At 42.9% G+C, this 25,594-nt stretch overlaps 1 protein-coding gene across 5 annotated transcripts; it reads right to left on the bottom strand.

The window, feature by feature from the left end:
* Nucleotides 1-1,613: 1,613 nt before the first annotated feature.
* Nucleotides 1,614-9,774, bottom strand: LOC131649271 (uncharacterized). Of its 5 annotated transcripts, none has more exons than XM_058919039.1 (15): nucleotides 7,806-7,899; nucleotides 7,558-7,689; nucleotides 7,339-7,456; nucleotides 6,319-6,400; nucleotides 6,174-6,230; nucleotides 5,650-5,705; nucleotides 4,763-4,997; nucleotides 4,364-4,447; nucleotides 3,633-3,707; nucleotides 3,222-3,305; nucleotides 2,707-2,771; nucleotides 2,473-2,629; nucleotides 2,298-2,386; nucleotides 2,104-2,218; nucleotides 1,614-1,996 (listed from the first exon to the last, which is right to left on the bottom strand). In XM_058919039.1, exons 3-15 carry the CDS (start codon nucleotides 7,428-7,430, stop codon nucleotides 1,955-1,957), a joined length of 1,233 nt encoding a protein of 410 aa, XP_058775022.1. In that variant the 5' UTR covers nucleotides 7,431-7,456; nucleotides 7,558-7,689; nucleotides 7,806-7,899; the 3' UTR covers nucleotides 1,614-1,954. The 5 variants fall into 5 exon arrangements, with proteins under 5 accessions (XP_058775022.1, XP_058775023.1, XP_058775020.1 ...); XM_058919040.1 differs by having other exon boundaries at nucleotides 7,580-7,689; XM_058919037.1 differs by lacking the exons at nucleotides 7,339-7,456; nucleotides 7,558-7,689; nucleotides 7,806-7,899 and adding exons at nucleotides 8,859-9,498; nucleotides 9,648-9,774.
* Between the last annotated feature and the right edge of the window lie 15,820 nt (nucleotides 9,775-25,594).

The raw sequence follows: 25,594 nt of genomic DNA, 5'->3' as shown, positions 1-25,594 counted from the left end.
AGATGAAAAAAAATATTGCAGACTACCTATTCATGATTGGTGGAGCACCAATCTCTTAAAGCTCAAGAAAGCAACACATTGTAGCGTTATCCTTATGTGAAGCTGAGTATGTAAATGCATCCTATGCAGCGTGTCAAGCATTATGGATAGAGATGTTACTCGAAGAGCTCAAGATCATGAAACCAAGGAAGATGAAGTTGTTTGTAGATAACAAGTTAGCTATCGACCTAGTCAATCATCGTATGTAGGGGTGGCAAACGGGCATGCCCGTCCCGTTTAGACCCGCCCCGCGAAAAAACGGGACGGGGCGGGCATATTTGAGAGTGTGGATCTAAAACCTTGCCCCGCCCCGCAAAAAATGAGGGAGGGGCGGGGAAAGCCCGCGGACATTGAACCTTTTAGGCCTAAAAATAGTAAAATTGTATGAAAAAGCTCATGCCCGCAAAAAAACGGGGCGGGGTGGGGCAGACACATTAAAGGGAGCAGGCCTAAAACCTCGCCCCGCCCCGCGAAAAAGTGCGGGTAAAACGGGCTTTCCCTGCGGGCCGGTCCCGTTTTGCCACCCCTAATCGTATGTGTCATAGTTGGAGTAAACACATAGAGAGAAGGTATCATTTTCTCAGGGATCAAGTAAATAAAGGAAAACTCGAACTTGATTATTGCAAGTCACAACTGCAACTAGTTGATATACTCACCAAGCAATTAAAGAAAATCAGGTTTGATGAGTTGAAGAAAAACATCAGGATGAGAAGGCTTGAAAACATGAATTATGAGGTGTGTTAAAAGCTAGTAATTCAACGTAGTAGGCAATTATGTGTTCGACAATGTTGTATTTGACCTAGTCGAAGTAGATGTAGACTATAGAGTCAAACTTAATAGAGTAGAGTTAACTTTATTCGACAGAATCGAATACAACATATAGTTGTTGTGTCGAAGTCTGTTGAATACATAATGGAATAAGTCAAGTATGTTAGTTGCCAATAAATAAGCATGTTATGATGTAAATCATGGAGAAGCACACGATAAAATTTCCATATTTCATAATACACTTTTTTCTCATACACTTTTTTCTCTTCTTCAATAACCCTAATTGTTCCTGGGGAGACGGTTTTTCCTCATTGATCAGATTCTTTAGTCAATTACTATAGGGCGATTGATTATATTCTTTAGTCAATTACTGTAAGGCGATTGATCGAATTCTTTACTCAATTACTGTAGGATGACTTGTGACATCGCTTATGGGCAACTTGTGCCTTGCTTTGGGCAGCCTCTTAGCCATTTCAAGCAATCTCGTGATTCTTAGGGTTCAACAAAATTATTTCAATACACTATGATGAATATTAAATATTAGGACTGCATTGTGCGAGAAGCTGTTAAGGAGTGCTACGAAGAAGGGCACATACACATGTAAAAGAACGTGACCCAATTACTTACTTACGACAGGCACCAATTTTATACCTTCTTTCTCATTCATTGCCTCTTAATTCGCTTATGAATCATCCTATATAACTAACTAATAAAATAAGTTTTTCACTATTGGAGTAAGATAACTTTCTATTGTTATTGCGTAAAGCAAATCAAATAGAAGCTTTAATCATCCATGAAACTTTGCATGATTAATGTGATTCCCTTATGCCATTTGGGCCACATAGTACAAATCAATGATGATACATCAAAACTTCAGTGTAATTGGCATCAGAAGATGAACTACATCAATGTTAAAAGCACTCACAAAACTTGTACCAACCAATAACACTACAGGCTACAACAGTAAAACTGTAACAAGATGCTTAAAATCAAACCAATATTCTCCCAAAAACAAGTGAAGTATAGCAACTGCAAGTGTATATAACATAATTTTGTTTAAAATCTTTCTCAAATATTTCTGAGAATGCCAATTTCTGCTACAAGATTCCCCATCGATCCACTACTTAGATAATGGACCTCCAAAATTTTATTTGCTGTCTGGGAATCTATCCTCGTATGACTGGGGCACCTGCCATCATATACATGATTTAATGAACTTCGGGTTAAAGAGAGACGCTCATCAATGGTCAATATCGAGAAAATCAAATAAAGAGAAATAAAGCCAATCAAGTGTACCATAAAGCTTGCAGTGATCATCTTCCCGGCAAACCATCTTCCATGTAAGGCCCGCTGTGCGCCTATAGCAGATTGGGTATCTTCAAATCGTAAGTAGACAAACCCAGAACTCTTCCTGCACATAGAAATAATAATTAAGTGAAAAATTCACGATCTTACTCTTGTAGGAACATGATGATTACTAATTAACTCACTTATCAACGTATATATGTTTTAAGTTCCCGAACTTCGAGCATTCTGCTTCAACATCTTCTTTAACATCCAAATCGAAGTCTGGTTCCGTCTGCAGCATACAATGCCAGTAATATCATTCGACACACTAAAAGTATGGCAGAAAAATCTCAGAGTATAAGAGAGCAATTTAACTACCTCATTTTCTGGATCAAACATATTCTTTAACAATAAGCATTCACTTGGAACGCCAATTGTATCAATAGAAGGACTTGTCAGCACTGGTATGTTTCCCGTTGCTTGTAGATTAAGGCCTGTATTGTTGACAACGGGATTGCCCAGAAAACCAACGATACTGCCAAAGAAAGGCATAGAAGGTTAAATTATATACTGATCTCAAAATATGAAAACCGAAATGGCAGGGGGAAAAACCTTGATGCAATGCCACTGCGATCCAACCTCTGCATGAGTAATGCTCGGGACGAGGCATTCAAGGACTGAAAATTAAAGAAAGGTCAGCCAGCTATAGCACTGGTTTGTATGAAAAAAAAATCAAACTAATTTATGAAGGGCAACACGGTGCTACGGAGCTCTCACTATCACAGGGTCCGAGGAAGAGTTGGATCCATTATTTAAATATAAATTTGACTAGAATTGAAAAACCCAATTCTTAGATGGGAAATCGAGAACCAACTAAATATGGAAACAAGATGAGACGACACTGATTGACTGCTAATATATGACAAACAAGAGAGTAAACTACTCTAATAAAAATAGAGTAACTAAGTATAATCACATACACGTCGAAATGTGAATGTTTTGTTACCAAACATGGCTATTACAATGCATTCTGGGGGCTCAGTATACAATTTCTAATAGAAAGGATGAGTAATTTGATAAAAATTTAAGAGGTCAAAAACAATATTCATGAGAAATATATTACTCACCAAGCCACCACCTTCATCATCATCAATATCACCAGTATTTCCACCAAATTCTTGCATTCCAGACTGATCAGTAACAGCTGATACCTAAGGAGAAAAATATGCAACAGGGCATCCAATTTAGATCCTTTAGTTTACATAAAAAATGTCAGCAGAATATCCACTTGCTTGGAACAAGTTTAAGCCAAATCAAAAGCACGTATAGATATATAACCCTTAAGATCGTCCACAATCTATAATCCAGTTAGATCTAGATACAAATTAAACTGGACATGAGCTGTTTGTTCGCTCTCACATTTAAGTAATTAAAATTTTATAAATTTGATTTGATAGGAACTTATATTTAGCAAATTGGGTCTAATATTAGAAAAATAAGGCCAACTACGCTCAAATCTATGAGCAAATCAACAGTACCTTGATTGTCCTGCCACCAATCTCCAATTGACTATTCAAGCTCTGAGCATTTTTTGCATCTTCAAGGCGGGCAAACTACAGTAAGCAATTGATACAATTAACTTTACACTGCCAGAAACAAATGCAGTGAGCATATCATACATAGAACAGTATATTATTATAATAGCATCATAGCCGAGTAGCAACCACAACTTCATCCATGAGTTAAAAATTACTAACATTGTGAAATATTTGAGCTGAATTCTCTACATACTTAATAAACCTCATATGTTCAGCAAAAAATTCATGTTCAAACTCCCAAGGTAGACTCATTTTTTTTATATGATCCAAGTTAAACTTTTGTAGGCATGATGAAGTTCATAGCTCTCAAATAGCCTGTGTATGTGTGCATTAGAGAGCTGCAATGTTATTTATTACATCTACCAATAAGCATTATACAATCAAAACCATCCAAGCTTAGGCCTTGTGTTCTAAAACAAGCTATGCTCAAGCTTTAAATTTGGTGCGTCCAAATAAACCTCAAGTATTTGGCTTGGCTGGAATAATTAACACCCCATTATTTGGCTGGACTTGAATTTGGCTTGGTCCAAATTTCAAGTTCTCCCTCAGTTTAATTCATTAAAAGCAGCTTCCGCAAAAGATATGAGCAGCCGATCAATTAAAGGATATTTAAAAATAAAATAAAACTTGAAAAGTTAACTTGGTTAAAAAAAACTAACTAAAAGATTCACCTGCACAAAGCCAAAACCTTTGCAATGCCCAATGTCATCAAGAGGCAGCTGAACTAGCTCAACTTGACCAAATGCTTCAAAGACCTAAACAATTTCACGAGAAAAAGCCATTAAAAAAAAAACATTCTTGTGAAAAAAATAAAATAAAAAAAGCAACTAATTGGAAGCAAATATGTTAACGAATAATATCATCATTTTCGACTTTCAAATGATTTTAAAAAGTAGCAATATTAAAAAGAGGTATAAAAAAAAAGGAGCATAAAACCAGGAACGCGTCTTATTCTACTCTCAACAATGCATCATACCTAAAGGATCCCTTTCAGTCTACCAGCTCTAGAGAATCAATCATATAATGCACCAGAAAATTATCCAACCGCAAAATAAACAAGATGTGCTTACCCCATGAAGATCAGCTTCAGTAATACTGGAATGCAGATTGCCAACATAGAGCCTTCTTGCACCCCCAGAATAAGGACCTAAATTTCCAGAAGGTCCATTGGCAACAGATGCTGTAGACTGAACCAAATTCTTTTCTGCTTCTGATGGCTTCACCATCACTGGTTGACCGAGAATTGGTTGGCCTGAAAGCGCTATTGCCATGGGAACAGACATAACATCGTAGAACTCAATATACCTGCAAATGTGAAGGCAGAAAACAATAGTACAAATATCAGGACCTTTAATTAACTTATTAAACAGAACAACACTTCATAAAACATTGTGATGTCAATTTGATGGTTCAAAATGAGACTTTTAAGTTAATAGCATTAATAGGCACTAGTTCATATATTGATTGTATTCAAGAATAAAATGACTCAGTAGTGCATGTGGACCTTACATGATGGTACAATGAAAATTGATAAATGCAAGAAATTGCAATGAATAAAAGGTTATATAACCTCAGTTGTGTAAGAAATATGACTGAACAAGTAAATCTCCATTGAGGAGTTGTACTAGATTTGATGTTATGAAATTAGAAAGAGAAACACAAGATTACTACTAATAAACCTTTAATTAAAGTATTAAAATGAATTAAATATTGGTTCCCAGTGAGTCATATTTAATTAACACTTAATGTGCTAGCTCAGCGATAAGAGCTTAAGCCTTGTAACCTCAAGATACTAATTCTAATCCCCTCAAGGACAGTTGTAAAATGGTCAGTAGTGCTACTATAATTAATAAAAATTACCCCTTCCCTAATTTTTAAAAATAAATAAAATTAAAAAGTCACATGATATGAAAATGTTTTTAAAACTAGACATTGAATCTCTTTATCTGATGCTTACCCGACACCTTTAGAACGTCTTGAATTGCGGTCCAAAATCAAGCGAACGTCTCGCACCTGGAAACAGTAGACCAGAGGTGTACAAAAGACATAGGTTAAAGAACAAATGGCTTTTTCAATGACAAGGGTACAAAAGTAAAAACTCAGCAGTTGGGATATTATGATAACTATAATATTCCACTTGTGATTGATGTTTTCCAAACATGAGGCACCAGAGACTGATGTCTTAAACTCTTTAAACAACAATGAATTAAAACTAAATAGAGTTTTTTTTTTGTGTTCAAAATTTTGAGTTAGTGGCAAAGTAGATTTCTTTCCAATGTTTTACTTGATAATAACAAAAATGCATTTCATGCCTTTCAAACCATATATTTCAAAGGTCAAAAGGAAACAGATTGTTTTCCGGTAATAACATACAACTTCCTTTTCATTTATTATACTCCAAGATCAATGCCAACTACAGTAGCAAAATAATTCAACTTTGATGCTAGCAAAGAAAGGAAATGGAACTATGGAATATTGTACCTTGCCTGCCCTTGAGAAGAACTCATAAACATCTCTTTCATCCGCTTTAAGAGAAATCTGTGAAAATGCTTTCAAAATTAGATCTCGCAGTAAATTTATGAACAAAACAGATCATGTTATTGCATTCCAGATGTACCAGGAATACCTGATAAGCAAACACAGTTCTTTGATCTCTTTCAGGGTCGGTCTCAGGTTCGGCTGCATCTTCCTTTTTCTCATTATGCCGTCTGCAAGAAACAAAACAAAATTATAGGCCATTGTTGTAGGAATACAATGAAACTCGTCGATACGGTTCAGGATTGAAATTAATAATAAAATATTTATGTAACAGATTATTGTATAAACCATAGTTTCCCAACATAAATTTTCAGGCCCTTTAAATATGCAACATGGAAGCAAATTGTCTTTCTATGTATAAAACCCAGTTTCACTGGACAGAGGCCTGCAGGGAACTAGGTAACGTTCACAAGAAATCCCCAGGTAACATAGTTTTGAATTGACGTCTTTGCTTCTTGAATTTAAAAGAATCAAACCTGGAGATTGTGGGAAATGGTAATTAAAGGGAGTGAATGTCGTCCAATTGCTATTAACACAAGATTTCGTACCTTTTATAAATAAAACAAAAAAGTTATATTGGAATAGAACCTCCAACTTGGATGGATGACAATTCAAGAGGTTGAAGGACCTAATAGCATTAAGTTGAAACATGTTAAAACTTAAAATTTTATATATACTGACTAAGAGAAAACACAGGCATAAAAAAAAAATCAATTCCATATATGAAAATAGTTTTATATAAGATGTCTCCAATGACATAATTGAATAGATGGTAAGAATCAGCAGCAACAGGACAGCATGAAACATCAAAAAAGAAAAATCATGTCTTGAAGTAGATAAATCTCTAAAATCAAATATTGTCAAAATCAAAGGCTTTTTTTATCACATCAATGACATTTAGGTGCAAAAGATGCAATGAGGAAAAAAGTAATGTTGAGCACCCGAGGCTAGCCATGAAGAAAAGACATATAAGGACTTCATTTGATAATTCTCTCAAAAAAGAACTTATGAACTAATTGATGTAAAAGTGAAAAAGGACGCTAATTGGAGAACCTTCTAAACTCTACTCTAGTATTTTTGATTAATCAAAACAAACACCAATTATTACATGCAGAAACAGAAACTACGACCAACACGTAGCCAAATGAAACATTGCTTTTGCCTATAGGCATCAGAAGATGAATTGCTTCTCTTAAGCATAGTCCATTACTCCCTCACCAGCATTTCTGCAACAGAACAAATGCAATTAAGCAACTAAGTTCAAAGGGGGAGGATAACAAATAACATGACATCACGCTGCTACAGCAAACATTCAAACTTCCTCCACCCCAAAATATTGAGATACATGCATTCAGATCAGATGAACTCTGGAAGGGAGAAAGTTTTGAAACCCATGTCCTATAGTTCCAATGCCTGGCCCAAATGCCAGAAAGACCAGCTGATGCTCACTCTACCGTATCTGCGAGTTCCCAGAATCTAATTGTCAATATTCCGAAGCTTTAAGAATGTTGAACAGCATAACTAATACACAACTAGGGAACAGCTATTCTTAAATTTAGTACGGATATTAACCACCTTTCAGTGACTCTAACAGCAACGACATAATTCATGAACATAAGTCCAAATAATGATTGACAGCAGATCAGGAATGACAAAACATCAATACCATCTGTAAAAAATGATGAGTGGGTAGTTAAACTCTACTTCCAAAGAGGATAACTAAAAGTGAATATATCTGCATTTGCATCATCAGTACCACCTTAAAATACATAAATCAGGTTCTAAAAGGGTTTGGAATCAGGTCAGATGCCACCTAACTACCAAGGTCCAAGTGGCCAACAATCCATCCTCTAAAATTCATTAGATTAAATATAATCAATGACTTAAAAGTAGACAACAATTTGTGACTTAGAATTCCCTTAAATAAATAAAATAACAAAACATTGCTTAAACTTGGAGAAGGAAAAATAAATAAGAAATCTGAAAACAGACTCCTTCAACATAAGCATGACCTTTAGGGTATTCTGCAATCAATCTGATGACCGAACTACAATGTTAACTTAGCCGTAACTATAGCATCAACGGAGATGATGGTGAAGGTTAATATAGAATTTAGATTTAGCCACAAGCAAAAAATCTGATAAAAGAATGAAGGATGATTGATCAACAAGCAACTAGACCTGAAAACATAGCTAGGGCTCATATATCATTTTTATGCTCTATCAAATTCCCAAAGATAAATATCATTCTGACTGGAGATATTAATAAACTTCAAGTCCACAAGGCCCGCCGTAACTAACTTGCACTGTAATGTAACTGTAAGACTATGACAATAAGGACAAAATTCAAGATCACTTGGTCAACTAGATTCTTTTCTTAGACAATGGTGCTTCACAACGAACTTGGTTAGGTCATAAGTAGAAAGTATTTGGAAATTTAATTTATTATAAACAGAAGAATATGGATAAATTAAACATATGTTTTTGAGCAAATAGCTTTTCTATATCTTTTCTACATCCAATCCAATGCTCTGCTGAACCAAAAAACTATCACAGCCAACAATAGTCATTCATTTTTGTATAATCTAAACAGCAGCTAAAACGATAAAACCAAAATGAGTGAGAATACCTGTTTTCCAACTTTTCTCTATCCGGTTCCTTAGTGTCCCTTGCCATTCCTCTGTCTCTGTAATCCTTTGTGTCCCTTGCCATTCCTCTATCACGACTTGTCTCTCGGGTTCTGCCATCCATATCACCTCGATTCCTTTCAGATATACTTTTGCTTCGTTGAGTGCGTTCTTTCTCTCTTTCGCCCTCACTCCCTCGTTTCCTTCTCTCTCTTTCAACCTCCTGATCTCTGTCTCTCTCCCTTCTATACTTTCCTTCACTCTCCCTCTCCCTATCTCTCTTCCTATCCCCGTTACCCTGAGAGCCTCTACGCTGATCGTTCTCCTTATCTCCATCTCTAGGTCTAGAACGACGCCGAGACAAGCCTCTTTCTTTCTCCCTGTCATAACCACGAGAACCATCTCCAGATTTCGAATACATAAACCAATTATCAACATCAACATCATCATGCTTCTCATTATCCTTATGCTTCGAGTTCGAGCTTCTACTACGAACACTATCATCCAATTTCACAGTCTTTTCCCCATTCTTGTTCTTAAGCTCAGAATTATCAACTGTTTTCTCTAGATATTCATACTCATCAAATTCCATCATAACTCAATTGAACAGTGAAATGAAATCCCCCAAATTAATTCAAATAACTGCAAATTACGCAAAATCAACAAAATCATGATATATTATTCAGAAAATGATAATCAATTACAAGCTCTAAGATTGTAACATGAATTTGAATTTTGTTAGTTGAATTAAGATGAAAAAGTAAGGGAAGTGAAGGAAAAAAGATGAAAACCTTGTTGAGCGAGGAAAAGAGACGTTAGGGTTTTGCGGTTGAATCTGAAAATGGAGTGAGCTTCAAAGACAGCAGAGTATAAGAGAGTAGTGAAGGACCATGCTATACTTACGTTGAAAGTTTTTATTTTTGGTTAGTTAATTAAATTTATTAAAATATTTCTATTTTTGGTAAAAATATTGAGTGAATTAATAATAAATTATTTAATTTATAAATATGAAGGTAGGAAGCTCTACCAACAAATTATTAAAATATTTTTATTTTTGGTTAGTTAATTAAATTTTACTCCTTCGAAAGGAATTTATGAGTCCTTCGTTATTAGTTGATCATTGTTAGTATGTGTCTAAACTAATTTGTTGATAAGTTAATTTTGTATCGTCTTTTAGTTGCTTAAATTTATTGTTTTACTTGACATTTTGCTCCATTTTATTTCCATTTTACTTTAATTTTTTTGGTTTTATTTTGTTTAAGGAGTTTGAAGAGAATTGAAGGTTCAAATTCATGTTTATATGGAAAGAATGCTAAACTAGAAAGATGTTTGAAGATGTCGAAATGTCTAGGCAAGAAAGAAGTAATTTTCACGTGAGACAGATGGCAGGAGCATTTGTTATCTATACAAAATCGGCATGAAGAAGTGGCCATTATGGCCAACCCGTAATAGACATTATAGTCGTTCTCCACTCGGGTATATACATTTTTGAGATATATAGGAAGTGTGCAGGTAATCTCTTTGACGCAGTCAGAAGCCGCCCAAAGGAATAGCAAGCGCTAAACCTTGAATGAAAACAGGGTTGCAAGCGCAAACCCTATAGATAAGCTCTGGAGTCACCAGGAATAAAGAAAACTTTGGATTCTATTATAATAAAAGAGATAATCCTTATGGCCATGCCAAAAGTCTTTAAATACAGAAAACAAATAAATTCTATTGGGCCTTATGGGCCTTTAATCCAAAACAAAATTAAATAAAACAAATAAAATAGAAATTACTTAAATATTAAAACTAAAATTGCTTAAATATTGCTTAAATATTAAAATGCTTTCCGACGCGCGATTTCTTCTTTGATACGCACAATCCTCCTACATCAGTCTCCTTCACTTCTGAAGAACTCGACCCCGAGTTCTCTTCTTGATAAAGAACTTCATCTGGCAGCTTGCTATAATTGTAAGTACCAACTGAAAACCTCTCCTTACGCCTAAATGCCATCACATCTTCTCCCACATTGAAAACTTTAACTTCCATGTGTTTATCTCGCATAGGAGGCAAATAGTTTGCCAGCTCATCTGCGGTCAACTCCTTGAAATCCTTTAGGATCCCTAGCAGTTCTTCTGGAATTGTTTCCTCCTTTACAACATTCATCAACCCTTTGATCACCACTGGACAGAAACATTCAGTTTCTTTTACAGCCTCATTAAGCTCCTTTTCACTCTGCGTCATCATCAAGAATCTAGGATTCTTTCCTCCTGGATTCTTATCAAAGTGCAAAACAAGAGCCATAGCAATTTTATGTGTGCCCCATGTAAACATCATCACGTTATCCCGTCCTCGATAAGTGATATCATTATCAAACTGCCACGGCCTACCAAGTAAAATATGACAAACATCCATATCAAGAACATCACAGAGTACCTCTTCTCTATAATGTTTTCCGATGGAGATAGGAACTCTGCAGGTTAGTGTTACTCGAACTTGGGAGCCCTTACTTACCCAACCGAGGTTGTACGGCTTCTCATGTGGTTTTGTGGACAACTTCAAATAATCTACCAATTTTTTCGACACCAGATTCTCCATGCTGCCACTATCCACAATTAGATTACACACCTTGTTCTTGATAGAACAATGTGTCTTGAACAAATTCTTGCGCTGCCCTTCGTCTTTGGATGCTAGTAACATTCGCTGCAACACAAAATTTACCCTCTCATCAGATTCTTCCACCGCAAACTCAACATCGGCATACTCATCGTTCTTAACTGTAGAATCTTCTCTTTCCTCATCTTCCGCCCTTTCTTCCACAACAGCAGCGACTCTTCTTGTTGGACAAACATTTGATTTGTGGCCTCTTCCGTTACAACGATAACATGTGTCTATAGCGGGTCTAGCATATGGATTATTTGGCCTCTGAATTGGTGCTTTACCATGCTGCACACTGCTAGAGCTGCTAACCCCCTTATTCTCAAGATTGGAATCCCGGGGTGTTGCATTCTTTTCCTTGTCACCTGCTGATTCACAGTTACTTTGGAGTGAATACCTTTCAATAGACGAGAAATTTCGAGGGGATTTCTCCATCAATTATGCCTTCAAAGCCAAACTAGATGCTTCAGCTACGGTCCATACAGTCTGTAAACCCATCTTCTCCTGCAAGGATCCCTTTAGGCCACTGATGTATCGAGCCACTTTTTGGCTTTCTGATTCTCCCAATTCATTGCGCTCAGAAAACCGCAGGAACTCAGCTGTGTATTCAGTCACGGTTCTCTTGCCCTGAACACACTCGATGTACATCTTATAAAGAATCTGCTCATAATCCTCCGGTAAAAACCGCTCCAGCATCAATTGTTTCATTTTTCTCCAAGTTCTGACCGGCCCCTTTCTTTGTCTCTGCCTTTGAACAACAAGTTTATCCCACCAGACAGCTGCAGTACTTTTAAGCCTGATCGCAACCATCTTGACTTGCTTGTTCTCAGGGACACCCATAACGTCGAAGAACCTGTCGACGTCGATCTGCCAATCAAGAAACTCCTCTACTCCCATAGTTCCGTAGAACAATGGAATATCAGCCTTCACTCGATAGTCATGGTTGTTCCGTAGATTCCCACGATTATCCTCTTCACCGTGAGGTTCTTCTTCATCAGAACTCGAATCTTCGACACAGTTTCCACCCCGTAGAACCCTAATCGGTTCCCCTCTCCTGTCTCTTTGCCGATTCCCATTGTTGGCGTTGTTCGCCTGATTTGCTAAATTCGCCATCTGTTCAGTCAAAGCAGTTAGAGCCGCGGTAAAAGTCGTGGTAATTCCCTCAAGATCTGCTTTGGTCACCGGTTCGTCCGCCATAATTGTCAAGCTACGAAAAGAACAGGAGAAAACCTGCTCTGATGCCAACTGACGCAGTCGGAAGCCGCCCAAAGGAATAGCAAGCGCTAAACCTTGAATGAAAACAGGGTTGCAAGCGCAAACCCTATAGATAAGCTCTGGAGTCCACCAGGAATAAAGAAAACTTTGGATTCTATTATAATAAAAGAGATAATCCTTATGGTCATGCCAAAGGTCTTTAAATACAGAAAACAAATAAATCCTATTGGGCCTTATGGGCCTTTAATCCAAAACAAAATTAAATAAAACAAATAAAATAGAAATTACTTAAATATTAAAACTAAAATTGCTTAAATATTGCTTAAATATTAAAATGCTTTCCGACGCGCGATTTCTTCTTTGATACGCACAATCCTCCTACATCACTCTTCAACAAAGAATGACCATTCATTTGAAAGGGATATAATAGAATGTAAATATATACTCTACCCAAAAATCCTAGTGGACGTTTGTTGAGTTCATATAACTAAGTTCCAATCAATGAAATAAATCAATAACATAATGAAGTCTTTCTCTCTCTTTTCTTCTTCGACTTTTCTAATAACTCGTCAAATCCATAAAAGAATAATAGACAAAATTTGATATATATATATATATATATATATATATATATATATATATATATATATATATATATGTATCAAGTAGGAGGAATTTTTAAATAAGAGATAAGAGGATTCAATCCTAATCATTCGATTAATCAAGAGAGAGAAATTAAATTATTTATTAAAATATTAATATAACTATTATTTCTCACTCTTGATTAATCTAATGGTTAGCATTGAATCCTCTTATCTCTTATTTAAAAACTCTCCTACCTGATACATTATATATATATATATATATATATATATATATATATATATATATATATAAAAGAAACTCTTTAAATTAATACTCGGTAAATTAATAAACTCTCTAAAATAATAAATTTGTCCGGTCCCGACTTGGGCCAATGTAAAAAATTGAAAAACTCGATAAAATAATAAGATAATAATTTTTCGGGAGATCCCTTTATAATTTTCGGTCCCAAAAAAAATCATAAATTAATAATTCATAGAAACTGAAAAAAATAAATTCTACTCTATTGAAATATAATTCAATAGTTGTCTGTTTTACTTTAAAGTTCAAGTCTATTTGGAGCTCATCTCTAACTTTTCTTATTGCATCCAATAGCATATGAACACAGTAGTTACTAATTTACGTTGAGTCCCAAGGTTTGTTGCAACGTAATACTAAGAGACATAGACTACTTTGCCTTTTTGTTTGGTATGTATAGTATAATTACTTAAAAACTCTTTAAATTAATAATTATCAATTTATCGATAAATTAATAACTCTCTAAATTAATAAATTTCTCCGGTCCCGACATTATTAATTTAAAAAGTTTCTAATATATATATATTGTTCTGGACTGGGCCAAGACTTGGCCCAATCCACTTTCGGCCCACTGGACCTTCGAGGCCCAAACCAGGTTGCACCCTCCATCACGTGAAATGGTGCTCGTCACCCCTTTGCTCGGCAAAGGTGCTCCTCGCTGACATCCCTATCGAGGACCATGCTCCCCGCGAGCATCCTCCTCGCCAAGGACCCTGCTCCTCGTGGGACTCCTCCATACTCAATCCTCCGAATACTACGGAGTCCACGTGGGCCCTATAAGACCGCGTCTCCCTTGGATTCTGGAGCGGTTAACCAGGACAGAGGGCATCACGCACCTCTGATATTTCCGCCTAGGAAACCTGGCAGTCTCCTAGTTGGGCCTGGAAATCCAGTCCACTAGCGTGATCATGGCCCAGCGCTGGGGGCTATAAATACCCTCTCTCAGTAGAGGGTCAGGTATTCAATTCTCTTCTAACCTTAGCTAGTACTTGCTCTCCTTTGCTCTTCTACTCACTTTGGCATCGGAGTACCTTGCAAGTACACCCCCCCTCTCACTTCACGAAGATCCAGCATCCGAGCAGGCCTTGACGACTCTTCTGATCAGGTACGATCAGTGGCGCCATCTGTGGGAACAAGCTCCCCCTTCTTTAAAGAAACAAAGATCAAAGCTAATCCATCCTTCGATCGTCATGGCCGGCAACAACAACAACACCGTCCTCGTCCCGACCCCCGATCCTTTCCGTCTCACGGAAATGATCGAGGAATCCAACCCGGCTCTGCATCGACGGGGAGGACGACGGCGCTCTGCTGAAGGGAATGGGAGGTCAGGTCATGAGACCCCCCAATCCATTAGAAGACCACCGCCTCAGCACGTCGAGCAGGCTCAGAATGACGAGGCCGAGCAGCTCCAACCTCAGAACAACGGAGAGGAAACAGCTCGGAACGATCGGAACGCCGAGTTGATCCAAACCCAGCGTGAACAACCGCTGACTCGCGTCCAACACGAGACTGACCACAGGGACGGGCAGACTGCCTCCTCCTCCACCCGTTCCCTTGAGAGACCGAGAACTCACCATCGGCAGACTCGGGATGCTACAGATGCCCGTGGGGAAACCGACCCCTCAACCCTCGTCATCCTCAAAGAGCTGCAGCGGACCAACCGCCTCATCCGACTCCAGGGCGAATGGATTGAGAAACTGGAGAAGAGGCATCGTCATCGTTCTCCCCTGCGGAGGCACTGTCGATCGCGTTCCTCCTCTTCGCGCTCCCCGCCTAGGAGGACTCGCCGACGCTCACCATCCTCCTCTCGATCTCCACCGAAAAGATCCCGCCGCCAGAGGTCCTACTCGCGCTCCCCTCTGCGAAAGAGCAAGAAAAATCGGAGGCCAGAGCCCACAGAGGAGGAGAGCCCTTCTCCCGACAGAGAGGAAAGAAGGCTCGCCAGGAAAGGGAGGAAACCTCGCAAGGAGGAACCCGCCCGGCGTAACACACGCTCGATCTCTCCGAGCGCCAGCGACGAGGAGGAATTCCGCAGCCCCTTATCCGAAAGCATCAGAAGGGCCCGCCTTCCCCGAGGAATGGAAAAACCCCCGACTTTGGATGCGTACGACGGGACTACAGATCCCGACGATCACATCAGGAACCTGGAGGCCGTCATGGAGTATCACGTCGTCCACGACTCCATTAAATGTCGGATCTTCCCGACCACGCTCCGGAAGGGGGCAATGACCTCGTACAGGAATCTCCCTCCTAGCTCCATCAAGTCTTGGGCCGAGCTCAAGGAACTCTTTCTGAGTCACTTCACTGCTTCCCGCCGTCAACCGAAATCAGAGGCAAACCTCGAAGCTGTAGTCCAAGGGACCAACGAGCCTCTCCGAGACTACCTCGACAGATTCAACAAGGAGGCCGTCCAAGTGGAGACCACCGACTACATGAAAAGGTATCTCCTCGAGCGAGGGCTCCTCCCCGGCAGCGAATTCAGGAAAGCGATAAAGATCGAAAAAATGCGATCTATGAATGCCATCTTGAAAAGGGCGCATGCTTTCATCTCCTTCGAGGAAGGCGAAGCGGCCGCAGTCAAAGCATCAAGGGGAAATGGCGTTACTCGGAGCTCGAGCCAAGACCCGTCCGCCGCGCCCCGAGCAAACGAGAGAAAGAGGGACGACAGGTCCCGCGACACAAAGGAGCGCAGAGGGCCAGCAGGGCGCTTCAACGACTATACCCCCCTGAAAGTTTCACGGGAGAAGATCCTGGCCGAGTGCATAAACGCCGAGTTCAGAAACTCCAACATCAGGCCGCCGAAGCCGAATCCCTCCCGGCCGGGGACCGACAAGTCCAAATACTGCAAGTATCACAAGAGCCACGGGCACCTGACGGACGAGTGCATACACCTGAAGGACGCCATCGAGACACTGATCAAAGAGGGTCACCTTTCTAAGTACACAAAGAGAGGAGACCCTCCCAGAAGGAATGACCGTCGGAGCTCCGACGAGGGCAACTCACCGAATGCCAGGCCGCTGCAGGTGGCGTTATCCGTCACCCGACCAGAAGACTTCATACCCTCGGTCGGAGTGACATCTGCCCTCAGCGTCTGGGAAGGGTTCCCGACAGCAATGCTGATATCCAACGGCGGGGACCCTGGCTCCCTCACAATCGGCTCCGTGAAAAGGAAGTTCGACGAGTTGATCAGCGCCACCACGGACCTGACCCCGACCCTGAGGAGGTTCAAAGGGAGGTCAGAACCGATCACTTTCTACTTGGAGGAGCTACCCGGCGGCGCCCCGAACGCCACAATCCCACTGCTCGTGCGAGCGAGGATGGCAAACTTCGACGTCCGACGGGTCCTGGTCGACGAGGGAAGCTCGGTCGACATCATGTACTCCCACCTCTTCCAAACCCTACAGCTGGACGACTCACATCTCACTCCTTACGTGGGATCCGACCTCCAAGGATTCAACGGAACAACCACAAAGCCGTGGGGTTACGTCGAACTCCTCGTCTCCTTCGGGGAGGGGGAAGCTTCCAGGCAAGTCAAGACACGGTTCTTGGTGATAAACTGCAAGACCCTCTACAACTGCATCATCGGGCGCCCCACTTTGGCCGAACTCACTGCCGTTCCCTCAACCGTTCATCTGAAGATGAAGTTCTATACGAAGAGGGGACGAGTAGTCACTGTCAATGCCGACATCGAAGCTGCTAGGAGGATATTCGACGCATCAGTAAAGGGACTGGAGCTAATCTCCCCACCCTCCAGCTCCAACAAAAAACCAAGGGCTGAAGATTAATCCCCTCCTGAAGATCGGCAGACGACCACAGACGTCAGCTCAGTCGACCTCGACGCTCGGTTCACAGAAGAAGAGCTAAAGAACGGCGAAGAACCACAGCCGAAGACAGCTCACCCTATCCGGCCCATTCCAGACGGGGATTTCGAGCTCATTCCTCTGGGTGACAACCCCGACAAGGCTGTGAAGATCGGCAAGAACATCCCGGATACACCGAGGAAGCAGCTCATAGCTTGCCTGAGGAACAACGCCGACTTGTTCGCCTGGAGCGCAGCAGAGATGCCCGGACTCGACCCTGAGGTCGCCTGCCACACGCTCTCCATCAATCCGACCGCAAAAGCAGTAGTTGAACGTAGGCGTCGGCAGTCTCCCGAGAAAGCGGAGGCTGCCGAGAAAGCTGTAAAAGACCTCCTAGAGGCAAATTTTATTTCCGAGGCCAAGTATTCAACTTGGCTCTCAAACGTTGTACTAGTCAAAAAATCTAATGGAAAATGGAGAATGTGTGTTGATTATACTGATGTTAACCGGGCATGCCCCAAAGATGCATACCCATTACCTAATATTGATAGGCTGGTCGACAACTCGGCCGGCTATAAATTATTGTCGTTTATGGATGCTTATTCAGGATACAATCAAATCCCCATGGCGAGATGCGACAAGCAGTGCACAGCGTTCATGACCGAGTCGGGCAATTATTACTACAACGTAATGCCCTTCAGACTCAAGAACGCCGGAGCCACATACCAACGGATGATGAACAAGGTTTTCCGAGGAGAGATCGGCGACACCCTCGAGGTATACATGGACGACATGATCGTCAAATCTCGAGAAGATGCCGACCACACGGCACATCTTGAACGGGTGTTCGAGCAGGCCAGATCCTGCAAGATGCGTTTTAACCCAGAGAAGTGCACCTTCGGAGTACGGGCGGGCAAGTTCCTCGGATTCTACCTAACCGAGCGAGGAATAGAAGCCAACCCGGATAAATGCCAAGCGTTCTCGGAACTTCCTACCCCTAACAATAAAAAATCTATCCAAGTACTAAACGGAATGCTCACAGCACTATCCCGCTTCGTCGCAAAATCCGCCCAGCATGCCCTCCCATTTTTTAAGTTGCTTCGGAAAGAAGCGACCTTCGAATGGTCCGAGGAGTGCGAACGAGCATTATCTCATCTCAAACAGGTACTTTCCAAACCGCCCGTCCTATCCCGACCAGATGGCAACGAGATCCTATATCTCTACCTGGCTGTCTCAAACGAGGCGGCCAGCGCGGCCTTAATCCGAGAAACGGAAGACGGACAGAAGCCCGTATACTTCACGAGCAAAGCCCTACAAGGGCCCGAGGTGCGATATCAGCAGATAGAGAAAGTCGCGTTGGCCCTAATAACGGCCGCCAGGAGGCTGAGATACTATTTCCTCGCCCACACCATTGTCGTCCGGACAGACCAACCCATCAAGCAACTCCTCAGCCGACCAGACATGGCCGGGAGGATGCTAAGATGGTCCCTCGAGCTATCCGAATTCGATATCCAATACGAGGGAAGAAAGGCGCTTAAAGCTCAGGCGCTCGCCAATTTCATTGCCGAGATGACCTCAATTTCTAGCTGCCCGGCTCCCGCCGAAAACAAATGGACCATCTACGTAGATGGAGCCTCGAGCAACTCGGGAAGCGGAGCCGGAATAATCCTAGAAAACGACGAGGGGCTCGTCATCGAAGTATCCATGGTCTTATCTTTCACCACGTCAAACAACCAGGCCGAATACGAGGCTCTCCTGGCAGGCCTACGCCTCGCCGAGGATGTAGGTGCTCGCGAAGTCATGATCTATACTGACTCCCAGCTCGTCGCATCCCAAGTCAGCGGCGATTACCAAGCCAAAAACGACACACTAGCCGAATACCTCATGCTCGTCAAAGAAAAAATAAAAAGATTCGCCAAAGCGGAGGTCGAGCATATTCCCCGGGAACATAACTCACGCGCCGACATATTATCCAAACTCGCGAGCACAAGGAAAAAGGGTGGAAACAAGTCGGTGATCCAGGAAATCCTGTCCAAGCCGAGCATAGACAAAAGAGCCCAAACTCCACAAGTATTCGCTATCGGGACGACCACTGCTGGATGACCCCGGTATACAACTTCCTCACGAAAGACGAACTTCCCGCCGACCCAAAGGAAGCTTCAGCCATTAAAAGGCGAGCCTGCTCGTACACTATCATCGAAAACAAATTATACCGACGAGGCTTCTCCATTCGTCTCCTTAAATGTGTCGACGCCTCCCAAGCGCTCGAAATACTCCAAGAGCTTCACGAAGGGATCAACGGTCAACACCTCGGCGGTCGATCACTAGCGAGGAAGGCCCTCAGGGCCGGCTACTATTGGCCGACCATGCAACAAGACGCCAAAGAACATGTCCGTAAATGCGACAAATGCCAGCGTCATGCCGACATGCACTTGGCTCCCCCAACGAACTTAAATCTCTATCATCACCTTGGCCTTTCTCCACCTGGGGAATGGACCTCCTCGGACCATTCCCGGTCGGCTCGTACCAAAATAAATATCTCGTGGTCGCCGTCGATTACTTCACGAAATGGATAGAAGCCGAGGCGCTCGCCAAGATCACATCTCAAAACGTGCTCCGTTTCTACAAGCGAAACATACTCGCCCGGTTCGGGGTGCCTCAGGCCATAGTCACCGACAATGGCACCCAGTTCACTGACAAAAAGTTCCAAGAGTTTGTGGCCAAGCTCGGCACGAAGCAACATTTCACTTCAGTCGAGCATCCATAGACGAACGGGCAAGCCGAGGCAGCCAACCGAGTCATCCTCCGAGGACTGAAGAGGAGACTCGGCGAAGCTAAAAAAGCCTGGGTCGAAGAACTACACAGTGTACTATGGGCATATAGGACGACGCCCCACTCGAGCACGGGCGAGACTCCATTCAGGCTAACTTACGGCACCGAGGCCGTGATCCCCGTAGAAATCCGCGAACCCTCTCGGCGGACAGAATTCCCCCTCGAGGAAGAGCTCAACGACGAAGCCATGAGGGAAGAACTCGACCTGGTCGAAGAGATCCGAGCAGCGTCTTCCCTCCGAGAAGCCAAATTAAAACAACAGATAGCTCTCCGCCACAACGCCAAAGTTGTCAAGCGCGAATTCGAAGTCGGCGCCCTAGTGCTCCGCAGAAACATGAAAGACTCGCGCGAGGGCAAACTAGCCCCCAATTGGGAAGGCCCATACCGAGTTTATGATAAAACTGAGAATGGCGCGTATTACCTCGAGAATCTCCTCGGAGAAAAACTTGCTCGACCTTGGAACGCTGAAAAACTCAAACGCTACTATAGTTAGAACACGACCTAACACTTCCCGGATAGCCACACCGAACACAGGCGGTAGCCGGGCACGGACCCGCGTCATTGGTACGAACGCGAGGCTCCACGACAGCAACGGTTGGATTTCTCAGTCAAATGGAAAAACCGACTACACGGCGGATTCTACACCTAGGTCCTCCGCGGCAGTACCTGCACGGCAGAACCCCAGCTCGCGATGGGATCGTTCACGCCGCGAGCACTTGGCCCCGACCGCGGTCTCGTGCCCGCTAATAGCGCACACCCGCTCTGCGCACCCCGGTCCGTACACCACACGCCCGAGCAATCAACCTTGGTCCGAGCAGAAGCAATAAATGATTACGAAAATTCCTAAGTACTGAAATATCTCCCAGGAACAAACATAACCCGGGTCCACGAACAAGCAACAAAGTAAAACACTCTAAATGAACAAGACGATAATCAAACATAAAAGGCATATTAATAAAAGCCGACCAGACTGGCCGGTGATGTCCAAATGTTACAGCAAAATGTCGGGCACGCAGGCCCCAAATATACCGGGCATAAGCCCCAAAAATCTTAAAGATCAAAAAACGGCGCGCAGACCAAGAAGACAAAGGCACGCAGGCCCCAAACAAGCTTACTCGTCATCGGGTGTCCCGGGCACCAGATGGCCGTCCACGATCCTGGTCGAAATTCCAATGTTGTCCGTCTTCAGACCCGGATTCAGAAGTTTCAACTGCTGAACGGCACATTTGAATCCCTCCTCGGTCATGTCGGCAAGCTCGATCTTCAAGTCGTCAATCTTCTCGACAAACTCGGCCCTCGACCTCAAGGCCGCCACATCCGAGGATTCTTCGGCAGTCGGCTCCCAAGCCTGTTCGAGTTCAGCAACCTTCTTCTTCTCTTCCTCTACCTCCTCATTTTTCTGCTTCAAAAGATCCTCCATCTTTTTCTTTATCTTCTCCCGAAGAGATTTTTGCCGGGCAGCTTCCTCCTCAGCGGCCTTCTTGTCGTCCTCCGCCTTCTGCAGGACCTCAGCAGAAGCAGCACCCCCTTGGGCAAACATTTGAGCCATTCCGACAACCCTCATTACAGCAGCGCTGTCGCTGGCCAACTGCTTTAGCCGGGCCGGGGAAGACATCTCCTCAACTCGGCGAGTCTCATCCGGAGAGATGGATAGAGGAAACTTCTCGAAAAACTGACCCTCTTTGAAGCAAGGAGGGAGTACAAATCCGCGCTCAGCTCCCGTGACTGGTGGATCTTCTCGGGACATCTCCGACCGACGCTGCCTCTTCGGCGTCCCCCCTTCCGGGATCACCAAAGGAGAACCAGCAGAGCCGGAATGTTCACCTGAACCCACCCCCCGATTCTTGTTTTTTAACGCCCGGATCCTCCTTCCATCCTGGGCCGCCTTCAGGACCTTGTCCTCCTTCACTGGCATAGCATCTGAAATACAAAACAAACAGTTAGCGAAAAACATTAACTAAAAAATCAAAATAAAGGATGAAACATCCACCTAACAACGCCTTGGTTTCCGCCGGCGTCCTACACGTCAGGAGAGCCTTAGTGTTAATGGCCCGAACCTCAGTCTTCGGCACGCCCTCCTCGTCATAAATAGGCTCCCCCGTCCTCGTCACCCACTGGCTAAGACTAAAGCTGTCCACCCACTGACAGAGACGGAGATACGACGCCGTGTCTTGCTCGTCTAGATCCCCGTCATCCCGAGCATAGTACTTAGGGGGGAAGTTGAAGTGGCCTTTCCACCAGACAAAAGGGAACACACTGCAAAGCCTAGTCCTGACTTTCCATTCCTCGTCCCTTTCCGGGATACCATTCTCGCCGCACACTGTCATCATCTTCGACAGCGAAGTATACGCTGCCCGACTATGCAAGCGGATAATGTAATAACGGTCTTTGAAGTCCTTGACCGAATCGACATACATTTTGAAAAGCTTCCGATCGGCGTTCCTAAAGGAAACCCAGCTAAAGCGCCCGTCCGCCATCTTCCGTTGGACCCGGAAGCAACGCCAGAACAAGTCGGTCGTAGCTCCGATGCCCAGGTAGTCGCAGACAATCTCGAAAGCCCGCATGAAAGCAAAGGCGTTCGGATGCAATTGGGACAGAGCCAACGCAAGACGGGCCAATAGCGAAATTTGGAAACTGGTGAAAGGCAAGCGAAACCCTAGCTCCCTGAAAACATACTCGTACATAGCAAAGCTATCCCCAGGGAAGTGAGAACAAATACGCTCCTCGGCCCTCGGGCAGATCACCTGGAAATTCAAATCGTCACTGGGCCCTCGATCTTCGACCTCACGAAAAGCACCGACCAGTGATTCAGTATATCGGGACACCTCGAGCTGAGGCTCCTCGGCCACCCAATCTAGGTCCACCTCGAAGTCATATTCAAAAAGCGGAGTTAAATGACTCTCCTCATCAGATCCCGAGAGCACCCCTTCCTCGTCGCCCTCTTCTATCCCGGTAAGGTGCGAGCTCTCAACCTCCACTACCTCAACTTCAAAGCTGCTCGCGGTCGTGGTATGCGAACCACCCCACGAGCTAGAACTAGAACTGGACCCCGAGCTGGACCCCGAGCTGGACCCCGAGCCTGATTCACCTGCACGCAGAAGGAAATAGTGAATTCGATGATCATCAAATCCACCCTTCCACCGCGATGCAAGTGAATGGGTGAAACGGAGAGCGATAAAGCCACCGACCAAACCCCCTCGAAGAATTCGTTGATCCTCGGCCAAGGTCTTCGCCCGAGAAAAGACTAACTTAACGAATGAAACACCAATGCTCGGATCTAGCCCGGCAAGGCATGAAGAACCCTAGAGTACATCGGGCATAGTTATGAATAAGCCGGCCAACAACTCAACGTTACCGGCCAGTATATGAATTTGACGGGCTAGGGCGTAAAGAGGTCGAACAGAATCAGTAAAAGTACAACGTCTACATTGACATCCCCGGGCATCGCATGAATAACCCGAGGAGAAAGTCAGGTTCTTGCATCTGTTTGCCGACTTAGACGGCAAAAACAGTAGAATCACTACGTAGATCCTCAATAAAGTTAAACGAAAGACATTCTAAACCAGAAAGAAAACTCAAACGCACCTGATTGAGACATGATCTCGGAGAAACTCGATTGCTGAAGAAACGCTGGCAGAAGCTGGGTTTGCAGATTGACCTAGATGCCGAGCATACAACGGGGAGCAGAAAAATTCCCAAATGAGGGATTTTACTCCCTTTTATAGGGGGTTTTGCCCGGAATACGAAACGTCACCTCGGCTGACACAGATTCCCTAGGCGCCGCCTCCTACCCCTAGGCAATCATTACCCTGCCACGTCAGCGAGTGTCACCCACGCGCGACTTATCGACCCCTCCTCGAGATGATGACGCTCGGACAGTCAACGGCGGACGAGGACCACCACCGCGCCGAGTACTCACAATAGAACTCGAAGCTCCTTCCTCGGAACTCCGACTTGGGGGGCTCCTGTTCTGGACTGGGCCAAGACTTGGCCCAATCCACTTTCGGCCCACTGGACCTTCGATGCCCAAACCAGGTTGCACCCTCCATCACGTGAAATGGTGCTCGTCACCCCTTTGCTCGGCAAACGTGCTCCTCGCTGACATCCCTATCGAGGACCATGCTCCCCGCGAGCGCCCTCCTCGCCAAGGACCCTGCTCCTCGTGGGACTCCTCCATACTCAATCCTCCGAATACTACGGAGTCCACGTGGCCCCTATAAGACCGCGTCTCCCTTGGATTCCGGAGCGGTTAACCAGGACAGAGGGCATCACGCACCTCCGATATTTCCGCCTAGGAAACTTGGCAGTCTCCTAGTTGGGCCTGGAAATCCAGCCCACTAGCGTGATCATGGCCAAGCGCTGGGGGCTATAAATACCCTCTCTCAGTAGAGGGTCAGGTATTCAATTCTCTTCTAACCTTAGCTAGTACTTGCTCTCCTTTGCTCCTCTACTCACTTTGGCATCGGAGTACCTTGCAGGTACACCCCCCCCTCTCACTTCACGAAGATCCAGCATCCGAGCAGGCCTTGACGACTCTTCTGATCAGGTACGATCATATATATATATATATATATATATATATATATATATATATATATATATATATATATATATATATATATATATATATATATATATATATATATATATATATATATATATATATATATATATATATATATATATATATATATATATCAACCGTTGTTTTTATTATAATAACATTTTTTAATCTAAAACCACCTGTTATCCACCCCTATGTTAAAGATCATCCAAAAACAAATTGTACATTCATCATTCAGTAATGACTAAGAAAATAGTTAATATAATCAATAAATAAGAAAATTTTCAATATAATAGACCTCCAAATTTTCAATTTTGAAAGTTTTTAAAAGAATCTTTTTGTCAAAAAAAAAAAAAACTTTTAAAGACCCTTCCATGAAATAAGTTAAATAACATGGATTACTTAGTGGAGGTTTTTTAAAACCCTTATAAAACTCTTTTGAAAAGATCCATCCGAACATTCATTTTTCATAATACACTACTAGAGAAGTCTGCATTCATTTTTCATTAATTTTGATTTCCCATTCTATTTTAGGGACGATTATGCTTACGTAACAGTGGTTAGGTGGACAAATTTAATATTCACGTCATATTTTTGGAGACGTTTTATTCATCTAGAAAGTGTTGCGTCAACAAAATCAATTTCAAAATGGAGGGAGAGACCAAAACTCGGACAAAACTAGCTTTTAAAATAGAGAGATAGAATGTTTCAAAAAAAAAAAAAAAATAGAGATAGAAAGACACAAATTGTATTTAAACCAAAATTAAGTATGTAGCATACAAAAATG

The sequence above is a fragment of the Vicia villosa genome, linkage group LG2 (genome assembly GCF_029867415.1).
Source record: "Vicia villosa cultivar HV-30 ecotype Madison, WI linkage group LG2, Vvil1.0, whole genome shotgun sequence".
In the NCBI taxonomy this organism is placed as follows: Eukaryota; Viridiplantae; Streptophyta; class Magnoliopsida; order Fabales; family Fabaceae; genus Vicia; species Vicia villosa.
The sequence above is the reverse complement of the archived record's forward strand: the minus strand, read 5'-3'. Positions and strand labels throughout refer to the sequence as shown.

Coding starts and splice junctions, on each gene's coding strand:
- LOC131649271 (XM_058919037.1), bottom strand. CDS start 9,451: ATGATGGAATTTGATGAGTATGAATATCTAGAGAAAACAGTTGATAAT. Junction 4,448..4,762: donor CTGAAGCTGATCTTCATGGG/GTAAGCACATCT, acceptor GAAATTGTTTAG/GTCTTTGAAGCATTTGGTCA. Junction 2,630..2,706: donor CGCAGTGGCATTGCATCAAG/GTTTTTCCCCCT, acceptor TTTCTTTGGCAG/TATCGTTGGTTTTCTGGGCA.